Source organism: Salmo salar, chromosome 18, assembly GCF_965601325.2.
Source record: "Salmo salar chromosome 18, fSalSal1, whole genome shotgun sequence".
Taxonomy (NCBI): domain Eukaryota; kingdom Metazoa; phylum Chordata; class Actinopteri; order Salmoniformes; family Salmonidae; genus Salmo; species Salmo salar.
In genome coordinates this window covers 21,247,121-21,260,815 of record NC_138308.1, presented here as the reverse complement: position 1 = coordinate 21,260,815, position 13,695 = coordinate 21,247,121, and the positions used below count along the sequence as shown (strand labels likewise).

The following is a 13,695-nucleotide window of genomic DNA, read 5'->3' as shown; positions in this document are numbered from 1 at the left end:
TTCTGTTGGACCTCAGTCCTGCACTGAGTGTGCTGCAGAGAGGGAACACAGGCTTTTAGACCTCAGCATGTCGCCTAAGGGTCACTAGTAGGGCTGCAAAATTGAGGACATTACACAAGAGTCATTCTGACTACTACATTTGTCGTCACACAGGACCACGTGCTGAAACAGAGTTTTCACAGGCTGGCAGGCTCTGAGGTTAAGGTTGACTTAAGGTTGACTCTCTCAGGCAAGATGAAAACGACTACGTCAACCATGATCCATTGCTAGTTACGACCACTTTCACCATGATCCTTAACGATTCTTTTGGTGCCATTCAGCCCCATTCAGCAATATGGCGTACTTTCAATTCAAATACTTCCGGCTTGATGCGCTATCGGGAGTTTTCCATCGGAATACATGGATGCTACTGTATCACTGTCTACTGGTTTTAATGTCTATGGTCATGGCTCACGTCCCAACCTCAAAACAAATTACTGAAGTAGATTTATAGCAGAGGTATTTCATGGACATTTGCTTTGGTTGCAGCGCTAACAAAGTGTGCATGCAATTAGCATGAATTATATCAAAGTTAGACAATGTCATTGCTGGTGATGTAACTTAGAATTTGTCAACAGAACACACACAACCCTGCACCTTTATCTTTGAGCATCCACATTTCAGAAGGAATTTATATGAGTTAAAAGTGTTTTTTTTAAGGCATCCTCCGCTCAGCGGGTGCTACTTTTGGGCTGGGTAGAAAAACAAACCCACTCGATGTCTAATCTTGCCAGCATTGATCAGAGTTCCCTCATGCACGATGAAGTTTCTAGGCTCAGCAGGCTGCCATAGTCTGGCTGGAGATACAGCTACGCTTCGTTCTTTTTAAGGAGGCGTTACTACGGTAAAAGCATACATTCAAAGAAGAAGTGAGGGGCTTCTGATGATTTATCACGTCAAGAATCAACAACAACAAAAATGTCCGCCATAGGGGTGTTTGTAATGCCTCTTTAATTTTGTATTTTCTTAATAGTATGATAGCATCAGCATATCCCTAACATGGTGGCTAACTATATATTCTTGGTACCCAATTAACTTTATATGGTTCACTGAGATTCAGGGAAACATAGATCAAAATGGATATTCCATTGCAGATGCAGGATGTTAATTTGATCACCGTGTTGCGGGAGAACTTTCCTACAATGCAGGAAATTGAAAACTTGTTGTGTATTTGAGGTTTAAAAAGGCTTCTGAATTTTGTAATTTACACTTTGACAATTCAGACTTGATTTTCCCTCATGAACACAAAAGTCCATTAAAATCCACATAATACTTCACATTTCCTGTTGCTGCAGGATTATGTTCCTGCTGTGGCAACCTGGTTCAAATGAAGATCCTACATCTGTAGTGGTTACCAATGTAATGATCGGTCATTTGGATTTTGGTGTGCAACATTATTGTTACATGTAATACATGTTTAGGGTAGACGTTTTCTTTTTATGTTAAGACCGGTTTGAAGGAGTTTTACATGTATGTGCTGAATAAATATGTTAATGTCAGAAATCCAGAGTGTTTTACTGTATCCTGAGTATCTACTCTCATATTTACAGATATTCAAATATCCTTTTGTTCATGGTAAAGCTCACAGTTGACAGTAGTGAATGTCAGAAGATACTAATATGGTTGGAGGAGGTAGATATGACCGTGATCTAGAGTATTCTGTTGTTACCTTAAGCAGTCATTCAGCATGCTTTGTAAATCCTGGTGGTTATGAGAGTCATGCGAGGACATTAAATCATTTATCTTTGCAATATACCAATGTGATGTCACCTTATAATTCATGATCCAGTTGACCTGTTATCCATGGGAGAGCAAATAGCTCTGACGTCAAACAATCCAGCCCTAGCTAACATCTGGTCTACCAGGAAACAATGTCTGTGTGAATAAAGAGATATAAATTGATGTGGCAGACAAAAGCAAGCCAATATTACATGTTGCAGTTGTGTGGTTGAGAGCACTGAGCTTCACGTGCTTTTGCTTGTACCAACAGACATAGCTGGAAACAGAAAGCATTGTTTATGTATTTTATTCTTTCAAAAGGACGTTCACCCAGTAAAACACAGGAAATAAGTCAGATTTTAACATATATATGTTAAATAGCTGACGATACGAAACTCTATACTTTCAAAATTCATAGCTTTTGATGTTAATATCATTATGAACCAACAGAAACATCTGTTTGAAAGTTAACACCTATATTAATTTGCCAAAATGTACTGTACATTTCTAAGAATGCGTGTGTCTACTCAATTGCGATTAAACACTAAATTGTATTGTGACTGCAGTGTAACAATTCACATCTGTACAATAAGGGTTAACATGAGGGAGAGACTTGAGCTGGCTTGTTTCATCAGCATCATTAGTGTTGAGGTAGTGGAAATAGTTTGTGAGATAAACTCTTAAAAGCCAAAAAGGGTAATGTGTTAGTTGTGCTTTTCCATTTAAAGGGTACAAATAGAAAACTACCCTATTCATATTCTGATCAGTTACTTGGGTAACAATTGCTTTTATGGAGTCATCCATCTATTTAATTGCAGTGGGTAAATATGTCGACAGTTTTATTGATGATGTAACTTAATTCCTGAAGCTGATAAGGCTGGATCAGGGAGTCACTGAGTCTGGGAATGAATCGTAATGTATAGTCTGTCTTGCATTTAATTTGTCTCTTTCAGGTGCTCCTCATCCTTCACTAATAGAAAGTTCCCACCTCCACCCTCTATCCCTCATCCCTCCAACTGTCTTAATACAATGCCTTCGTTTCACCGCGGTAATCTCCTCATACTAAGCTCTTTTAATTCACTATAAAACCCCTTTCATGCCTCAATAATGATCAGATTCATACCAATGAATTCACTCTCCGAGGGTTGAGATTTACACAGGGCTTGGAAATCATTTTTCTTATGCTCCTATGTCACATGATTTTTTGGGAGACATTGGTCGCTAACATGGCATGATGAGTGTTCGACATGTTAAAAGCTTTCTAACATCTCATCTTTGTCAAGATGTGGAAGGGGTGGATCTGTGCACTTATTTAGCAAACTGTTAAAAGTATCATTCCTGCCATGCCCTTTGTTATCTAGGAATTTGTAATGTATCTTTACCCCAACCAAATCCCTCATCTACACATTTTAGCTTCAGAGCATTGGTGATTTTAATAGGTTTCTATTGCTCTTGGGTGTTCAGAGTTTCTTCATGACTCCCTCTAACACTAATGTTTATGGCTACAGTAAGATAGCAAGTAAGTACCCAGCCCATACCCCCTGTTTAACACAGAACAATCTACAAAATTAAGTATCTATGTATATTGATGCCTGGTACATTAAATATTGACATCATTTAGAGAGCTTCAGCTTGTACTTTCAACACTAGCCTAACACCTCAAGTTTTACAGCTGGCACTTGAGGGGGTGCAAATGATTTGAGACTTCCACTGGACCTTCTCAAGTAAATGGTTAAATGAATGACTATCCAGGAGACAGGAAGTATCTGGCTCTACTTTCCAAACTGCTCTAGGTCATTTTATTTTGTATGACAATGTCCAACAGATTGGGACTTTTGGAAGTTATAAAGGCCATGTTATTGGTAGACCATTAATCTCTACTTCCCAATCCGCAGGGTTCTATATTGCTGCTGTGTTTACAAGACACTGAGATTATTCTTCACCACACTTTGGCCAACCACAATATATACACGTTTTTATGAAAATAACCACATTTCTTGATTCATTGTATCAACTAAAAGGCCAAATAACAAAGAAAATAAATGGGTACAATTGGGAAGAAAAATGGTCCCAGAAGAGAGGTCGTCTCCAAGGAGTAGAAGACCTTTACACTGGTTTCTTAAGCAGTGAACCACTGAGAGCGTTGCATAATTTTGCATGTTTTCAAATAGTATTTTTCCATATTGTCTTCAAGTATCTAGTGCGGAGGGAAAGAGAAATATCAATCTGTTAACGTTGGCTTATATAATATTAATGAAGTGATACACAGACTTTGATTTAGGTTCAAACAAACGCTGAATAGGAAAATAGTTTCTCCTTTCAAATCACAATGGGAAAAATAGACCTGTCCACAGAGAGCCATGCATGAACATCTGGAACAATTTACGTGACACTTCGCAATTTATGTGTCTTAATACCTATTAAGTAAAGGCTTGTATAATAGCCATATAACAATGGTGTTCTTTACGATCTCCTCAGAAATGATGTCCATGATATTTATGAGGAGAGCTTTGCTGTGCCTAGGATGAACGATAGATGCATTGTTTACTTATTTATTCATTTATTTATAGACCACCGTCGGTAGTGTTTGCCATGGAAGAAACCTGCTGAGCCCTTAAAAAGCACAACATAGCGCATTTTCCCTGATTTACCTTTGTACAGAAGATGCACCATCCTCATGCAAAATTATGCCTTGACAAGTCCTCAGAAGTTTGTTTGGGATTTGTTTATGTGTGTGGCTGTTGACACAAGCGTCCATATTAAGGCTGATGTGTTGCTAGCTGCTGTTGTAAAATGTATGATACACTCCTCCTAAGGCCATCCTGCTCAAACCGCTTCCAATGATTAAAATAACAACAGTTGTAAGTTTAAAAATGAGGTTGTCAAAAGTTTATTTTCTCCCTTATTTAGTATTTTAGGCTTATTTACCACCTCAATAGGGAAAGAATGCAAAATAGGCATCTCCCCACTTGGCACAGATGTCAATTCAACGTTTATTCCATGTTGCCTCAATGTAATTTCATTGAAATAATGTGGAAACAACGTGGATTTAGCCAGTGTGTGCCCATTCACTCATTACTTCAAGTGCCACCATAGTGCCAGATGAAATGATGCACGGAAGTGTTACCTTAACAGAGGGTTGTCTATTACTAGTATTTTCTAAAACTGTACGCTGAGATGGGAACTTTGTCCTGTTTTGTAGGTGATTCTAATGCTGACTAAGTACTTTGACTTCAGCCTTGGCAGTGTCACAGAGAGCTCTTTATGGAGGTAAGGAGGGGTTCAATTAATCTCAGTGGATTTCGGTCTGGCTTCGGTGTTCATGTTCAGGACTAAGAGTTGTTCTTGATCATGTGACCATGGGCCCGAGTGATTGCCTATCACATGCTTAGGAAAAACTAATGGCCCATTTAAATGTTGCATGTTGGTTATACAAGTGTATAAGAGACTGGGAAGCAGGGAGATAAGAAACAGAGCCAGTACACTGGGAACATTGTGTTCAAATATTGCAAACTAGTGTTCTACTGTATGTTCCCTAATGTAGCATATTAACCCTTCTGCTGTGTTCCGGTCGAATTGGACCGATTTACAAGTTTTCTCTCTGAAAAATGTAGTTCATTTAATCTGATTGTCATAAGGTTCCATGACTTTGTCCACACAGGACATCTGAACATTTTGATGATTTTCATTCAATTTTGGGTGTTTTATTTAACTTTTGTACACCTGTGTTGTTCCCGGTCAAAAATGACCGGTCATTAGAAATGAATGGGTAAGACTATAATTAGTGTATACAATTGAGTTCAGGCACATGCCCATTCATCAGATGGACACACTTCCTCTCCCAGACCCCCACATGCATGTGTGTTTGAGCACACACACACCACACACACACACCCACACACACACACACACACACACACACACACACACACACACACACACACACACACACACCCCCCCCCCTCACTCCCGTTCTTGGCTTCCATGGCAACCCCCACGGAAACCTTTCCCCAATAGAATCTTTCCCCCACGGGAACCACACCTGTTGGCAATCTCACAAACAATAGCGACATTTTTTCAATAATATAAAGAATTTTTCTCGCAGCTCTGGTATATAAAGCTTTTTTGAGACCTTGCTCACAATTCATTCTGTGGCAGCACAATGACCAAACGATATACTGTATGTGAGGCTCTTGATCATATCTTTGATCATGACACTGTTGAGGAGGAGAGAGTCCTTGTTAAACTTTGACACAAAGTAGTCTGTGATAAATAGCACAATATGTTTCATCTGAGTATTTGTTATAGTCAAAATAATCCATACATTATGCTTTTTTTAACTCAAAAACAAGTTGTATGAGCTCAGGTCAATGAGGCCTTCAGGCCATAAATATCAAATAGAAGATTAAAACGTGTAATGTTCACAAGAACATAAGTTGATAAAAAGATCTAACATAACATTAGGTGATAATATATGTATTATTATGGATTTATAATCAGCTATAATGGGGCGGTCATTTTGGACTGGGAACACAGAATAAATTAACATGAAACGAACACAACAGGAGGGTTAAACTTGAAATATTTCTGACATCCAGAATATACCAGAGGGCAATGTGAAATACACATGCTTCTGGAGTAGCTTTTCTAATATTATTACGGAACTGTCTCCAACTCCAACACAGTTGTTATCAAGCTTGGTTTTGAATGTTAGTGAGAAACAGGGTAGACATTTGTAATGTAGATTGAGGTGTCAATGTTTTAGGACGCATGTTTTAGATGAACTACAAATCATTTAATTCCCTTGCATAGTCTGTCATACATATATCCATGTTTATTCTTATAATTGAACAATTCTCCATTCAACTAGCAAATTGCGTCGTTCCAGTTGCAATTTTCTGCTTGCCTGCGAAAGCCTAATGACACTGTACTAAACCATAGGTATTATTATTGATATTGCTCTGTGCTCTCAGACTCACGATTTAACAGTAGAATAACTCATTTAGTTAATCCCCTAATTGAATTCTAGGTCAACAGACTATGGAACCACGTATGAGAAACTTGATGAAAAGGTCGGGCCAAAAACCATACTAAGCTACTTGTACGTGAGTCCGAATAACAAACGAAAGGTACGTCCTCATACATGTACCTTACCATAACCATATCTGTCATGTCCTTAAAACTCTTAACAATAGTAGAATTATCAAGTTGAATCATTACCAACATGAATGGATAATAATAATCATCTTTGCTAAATGTTGTGATTTATAAAACACATACATGTCTGTTAGATTTTGGAGCTAATGTCAATCTTATTCATACTCTCTCGTGTGGCAGCATTTTTATTTGAATTACTACTAATATCATCTCCGTTTATATAAAATGGTCTGCGCCCTCAGAATATACAGCAGACCTAATAGACAGCACACCTAATGCCTTGTGGATGCTGTCATAGCAGGAGGATAACTCTCCCTCCTCTCCTCTCCTGACCTGTCCTCTCTCATCTCAGATCATGTTACTGACCGACCCGGAGGTGGAGAGCAGCCTGCTCATTAGCTTTGACGAGGGCGCATCCTATCAGAGGTACCACTTAGCCTTCGACATCCTCAGCCTCCTCTTCCACCCCGAGCAGGAGGACTGGATCCTGGCTTACAGCCACGACCAGAAGGTAAGAGACTCCTGTCAATTAGAACTGAGGAGTGGGGAGAAAGAACACACACAAATTGATTGATTGAGCCATGGGTCTTGTTAATGTCAGTGAGTCTATTGACTTTAACAAGATGTTTACTTCAATGGTAGCTGTGTGCTCTACATGTATGCTTGTTCTTGCATTAGCATCACTTTCTCCCAGAGGGGAAAGCACCTCTTTCTATTTTTATATACATGTAGTTGTTTGCTGTATTGTACAGTGCAATAGTACTGTAGAATATGATTGTATTGTAAAATAGTTCCCTATGTGTGATGTGCTCTCAGATGATGTAAAAATCTTATCATTATGAATTAGGCTGAACTCTAAAAAGAGTTGACTGTTATAACAGGATGGATGACATGTCTTTCGAGAGCTTGGATAACAGCCCTGCTCTGCTAAAAGAGGGAGCTCAATAGCATAATGCAAAGGGATTATACTGATGGTTAAGTCTGTCGCTGTCAATTAGGAACAAATCCTATGGAGGTAGAGAGGTACCACTGGGAGAAGCTGATCCAGACGAGCCTGTCATAATAGAAACTCTTTGAAAGTGTATTTCAAATATAAAGTACTATTTTCAAATCTTCTTTAAAGCTTCAACTGTACAGCACTCAACAAAAACATTCAAACAAAGTGCTCTAAAGTGCAAAAAGGGGGGAAAAAAACATGTCAATATAATTAACATTTTGTATGGGCCTCCATTAGACTTACATGACAGTCCCTAAAATAGAGGGAAAGAGAATTCTCCAGGTCTGACATTTTCTTCGTTTTAACTCTTAGTTTGAACTCTGGAATATTATTTAATTTTTTCTCCTCAGATTTTCTCAAACTCTGGGATGTTCTTTTCTTTCAGCTCTACGTCTCTGTTGAATTTGGAAGACGATGGCAGCTCGTACATGACAGTGTGGTCCCCAACAGATTTTACTGGTGAGAGTATAAATCAGCCTTTTCCACCATCTTTGACCACATACTTCAAGTAGTAGTACTACAATTTCATAAAAAGTACCATTCTTTCCTCTACGGACAGTATTCTGAACTGATAGCCTATCAGAATTGTCGTATTGAATTTAGTCTTCTGCCGGTACCTGAGTTGAACTCAATACATGGCACATAGTATGTACAATTATGGTCCTGATGAACACATGAATAGTTGAAATAGATATTCTTACACTCTTTTATTAAGGTCCAACAGTTGTGCTTAAGAAATACTGTATTTAGTACTTGTCACTAATCTACATTATTTGCCATGACATACAGTATCTTATTGCAGTAGTCCCTGTTGCCAGATAATGATACTATGAATACGTGTAATCACAAAATTATTTATATTTACAAGTGGGCAAGGGAGATCAGTACTTATTGGGTGATCGGGCAGCTTTTAACATTTTGATAAATAATGCCATTAGGACAACGTCATCTCTTAAAGTGGATGAGTCAATTAAAATACATGAATTAGATCATATTTCACATTTACTAATATTGGGCCAAAATTTGACAAAAACTTTTTTCACAAACTATATCACTTGGTAACAAATGATGATCAAGTGCTTTTTAGCCCAAGACAGGAGCCAAAGAAAGGGGGAAGCAATGTATCATTGAAGTAAAGCCATTATTGGTCTCTTGTTCTGAACAGTTCATATATTTGCCCTAAGATTTCCTGATGCAGTTGATACCAGAGTAGAGCTGGATGCAATATTGAGTAACACATTAGATTTTTAATTAGTTACAGGTATACGATCAATTGATACTAGTTTGCATGGAGGTTTCTGTACAGGTTGTGTATTGGCCTACTGTATGGATTATTTAGAAAATAGTTGCTTTCAATTCCATTCATTTATTTAAAAAAAAATTGTTATCCAATTGGTAGTTATAGCCTTGTTCCATCGCTGCAACTCCCGTACGGACTCAGGAGAGGCGAAGGTTGAGAGCCGTCTGTCCTCCGAAACACAACCCAGCCAAGCCGCACTGCTTCTTGACACAATGCCCGCTTTACCCGGAAGCCAGCCGCACCAATGTGTCGGAGGAAACACTGTACACCTGGCGACCTTGTCACCATGCATTGCGCCTGGCCCACCACAGGAGTCGCTAGTGCGCGATGGGACAAGAACATCCCTGCTGGCCAAACCCTCCCCTAACCCGGATGACGGCGGGCCAATTGTGAGCCGCCCCATGGGTCTCCCGGTCACGGCCGGCTGCGACAGAGCCTGGACTCAAACCAGCATCTCTAGTGGCACAGCTAGTACTGCGATGCAGAGCCTTAGACCACTGCGCCACTCGGGAGGCGCTCCTTTTTATATTATTGATGAAATATTTGATTTAGAGGTTTACTTTAGATGGCTTGGGTTTACGTATCTATTCTATATTTCTTTGTTGTTTACAATTTCTATGATCCTGCTATTATTGCCATCAATTATAATACTGTCCTGTCTGAGGCAAACAAAGGTGTATACCCTCCTACCAAACATATATTTGTTTTGTTTGTGGTAGGAATATTACATAGGAATATAATAAGATTAAGTGATAATAACCAAGCATTGTGTTTGTTTGGTCTGAAATGGCCCCCCTATTCTCTAGAAAATACAGCTCATATCTTCAGTTCATTTTGCTTTTCATATGTTTTGCTGCTCCACATAACGGCAGTTTATCTACTGTTAACAGTAGACTCGCCTTGGCAGATTTACACCATCAACCTGTTAACAAGCCTTATAGATCACACAATGCAAGCATGTAGTCCATACAGTCCATAGTGATAGAGGAACATATAAGGAACCTGTTTAAGGACATGGGGCTGCTGTTCTCCAATGGAAGAGGATGAAGTATTTGACAGAAAGTCCATTAAAATAGATGGAGCAGCAAGGCAATTACAGAGTGCTGAGGGAAGCAGGATGGGCCGTTTTTTATTATGGCTCAGACACTGACACAGTATAGAAAATGAGGAGAAACCCATTTTCTTCCACAATAGCTGCTATTTATACAACAAGTGGTCACTCTTGTCACTCGGCACTTAACCGCTGCCTCCCAGTTGAGGCTCTATTGAAAAAGGATGAAATGGCTCCGAGGCACCTTCCCTCTGAATTACCCCACAGGCCAAGTGATTGACAGGGCCATGTTTACGGGACATTTTTGTTGTCGCTGTTATTTTTTTTCAACCATTTCAAGCAGCTAGACTCCCTATTATAATATAATTGAATCAAAATGGAAATCTCAAATATTGTCATCCTTCAAATGTCTTCCGACATGACTTTGTCCTCTCAAGGAAGCTGGCGTTTTAATAGAAAGGTAGAACTAGCATGATTGAACAGAGGGGTTGACATCTGTAAATGAATATCTCTGTTCTGAGTTCTGTTTTTGATTCATTTCTCTGTCTCTCACTTTTTATGACTGTGAAGTACTGTTTTTGTTCACAGGATCCTTTTGGAATAGATGAGAACCAACAGAATGATTATTCATGTTTCCCGTACAGTGTGATGTCAGCGTGCCTTTCTTCATCTTGTTGAACTGATTATTTATTTAGGCACACCTATACTCTTCAATGAACCAATCATATCTAGATCATGAGCTAAATGTACATGTCATTGATGAAAATGTTGAGATTCTATCATTAATTAATTGATGCTATTATAAATCCAAACATAAGGTATTTACCATATAATGCACATATCATATTTGAAAAGATGTTCTGACTTGCAATGTTCCTCAGATGTCTCTCCTCTCCCCACAGGTCAAAACTGGGTTTGGACAAAGAACCAGGAATGATTCACTTGGAGACAAGTATTTCTGACAGACGTGAGTCATCATCACATCTAGGACATCAAATTCAGGGATTTTATTATTGGGAAGCTAGGGATCCTTTACACACACAAGAGACATCTTCCATCTGCGAAACAGCCTTTACAGGGTGCAAAATTGCAGAGACCTTACCTATAACCATTGTATTTCAAACAGACAGGAGGGAACTTAACACAAAATGAGTTTGGAATACTGCAGCTGTTACTGCAGCATAAGTTTGCAGGTACTATTTTCAGAAGGGAATAGAATACCAAAAAAACAAAGCATAAAACACTCTTATCTATATTTACACTTATCAAGTTAAATCAAAATGTATTTGTCACATGCACCGAATACATCAGGTGTAGACCTTACCGTGAAATGCTTACTTACAAGCCCTAACCAACAATGCAGTTCAAGAAATAGAGGTAAGACAATATTTAAAAATAAACTAAAGTAAAAAATAAAATATGAAGTAACGTAATAAAATAACAAGGCTATATACAGGCGGTACCGGTACCGAGTCAATGTGTGGGGGTACAGGTTAGTTGAGGTAATTTGTACATATAAGTAGGGGTAAAGTGACTATGCATAGATAATAAACAGCGGTAGCAGCAGTATTTACTTACAAGGGGGTGCAAAGCCCTAAGCAGTCCTCTTTTATACAATAGTCATCATGTTGAGAGGAAACTGATCTTCAAGTACACATAACTCTCACCCATGCAAATTGGAACTCTCACCCATGCAAATTGGCTGCATCTAGACACACTCGCTACTTTACAATTAAGTTTATTAATTTACTAAGGGGCAGTTGGTCTGACTGGGCTCTTAAGTTGGACGGAGTGTTTAGAATGTCTGTTCCATAAGGGCTCCAGTGTTAATGTCGTGTCCCTGAGGAGAATGGCTCATTTGGCTAGAGCTAACAGAGGGACACATTCCAACTCTGTTAATTGTGGAAATAGAAATTGGCCTCCCTGCTCTTCTGCTTTCTACTATCAATGAAATTAAATGCTAGACTCTGATTGAATAGTCACAGAGCACTTCTTTTCTCCTGTTACATTGTAGCAATTATTTAACTTCTGTTATAGGATCCCAGTATATAACATGTAAGCTGCAGAACTGCACAGAGGCCAACAAAGGCAGGCCTTTCCCTGGGTTTATCAGCCTGGATTCCCTGGTGGTTCAGGACCAGTATGTATTCATTCAGGTGGGAATTTTGAACGTTTCTGAAGTAATAGAAAGGCACTAAACCTGTTGTGTGAAATACTATCTTAATGTACAGTAACCTTGTAAGGAATAATGACCATAAACCAACAGAGAATGGTGTAAAAACGTAAAACTAAGACTGTTACATAATTAGTAGTCTTGTTTCTCTAGGTACCAATGGGTGGCCGGCCTGTCCATTATGTGTCATACAAAAGAAATGCTTTCTTCCCCATGAAGCTGCCTAAGTACACATTTCCAAAGGTGGGTTGGAAATATTACTTTGAGATGACAATACTTGTATTACTACTATCCTGTTATGAATCCAGTGAGCAACAGTTTCTTACCCTTTTGAACAGTTTTGATATCACAACACTGATAAAACATGTTGTTGCTTTTGCTTTCCCAAGACCAACTTCAATGAAATAATCAGAAAAAGATTGAATAGAAAGTATATATACACTGAAAGAAAATATAATGCAACATGTAAAGCGTTGGTCCCTTGTTTCATGAGCTAAAATAAAAAATGTTCCATACGCACAAAAAGCGTATTTCTCTAAAATTTGGTGCTCAAATTTGGTTACATCCCTATTAGTGAGCATTTCTCCTTTGCCCAGATAATCCATCCACCTGACAGGTGTGGCATATCAAGAAGCTGATTAAACAGCATGATCATTACACAGGTGTGCCTTGTGCTGGGGACAATAAAAAGCCACTCAAAAATGTGCACACAACACAACACAATGCTACAGATGTTTTGAGGGAGCGTGCAATTGGCATACTGACTGCAGGATTGTCCACCAGAGTTGTTGCCAGAGAATTGAATGTTAGTTTCTCTACCATAAGCCACCTCGAAAATCATTTTTTTAAATTTGTCAGTACGTCCAACCAGCCTTACAACCACAGACCATGTGTATGGCGTCGTGTCGGTGAGCGGTTTGCTGATGTCAACGTTGTGAACAGAGTGCTCAATGGTGGCGGTGCGGTTATTGAATGTGCAGGCATAAGCTATAGACAGTGAACTCAATTGCATTTTATCGATGGCAGTTTGAATGAAACATGAGGCCCGTTGTCGTGCCATTCATCTGCCGCCATCACCTCATGTTTCAGCATGATAATGCACAGCCCCATGTCGCAATGATCTGTACACAATTCCTGGAAGATGATAATGTCCGTGTTCTTCCATGGCCTGCATACTCACCAGACATGTCACCCATTGAGCATGTTTGGGTAGTCTGGATTGACGTGTAAGACAGCGTGTTCCAGTTCCCACCAATATC

The 13,695-nt window shown here is 39.1% G+C and overlaps 1 protein-coding gene across 1 annotated transcript in view; it reads left to right on the top strand.

Annotated features, from left to right (window-relative positions):
• Positions 1-13,695, top strand: part of LOC106577075 (VPS10 domain-containing receptor SorCS1) — a 50,880-nt gene that overhangs the window by 2,523 nt on the left and 34,662 nt on the right. The window contains exons 2-8 of the mRNA XM_045700854.1: positions 4,961-5,028; positions 6,788-6,887; positions 7,268-7,426; positions 8,298-8,371; positions 11,166-11,230; positions 12,301-12,419; positions 12,590-12,679. Of these exons, the coding sequence (XP_045556810.1) occupies positions 4,961-5,028; positions 6,788-6,887; positions 7,268-7,426; positions 8,298-8,371; positions 11,166-11,230; positions 12,301-12,419; positions 12,590-12,679 (675 nt within the window). The remainder of the gene's footprint in view (positions 1-4,960; positions 5,029-6,787; positions 6,888-7,267; positions 7,427-8,297; positions 8,372-11,165; positions 11,231-12,300; positions 12,420-12,589; positions 12,680-13,695) is intronic.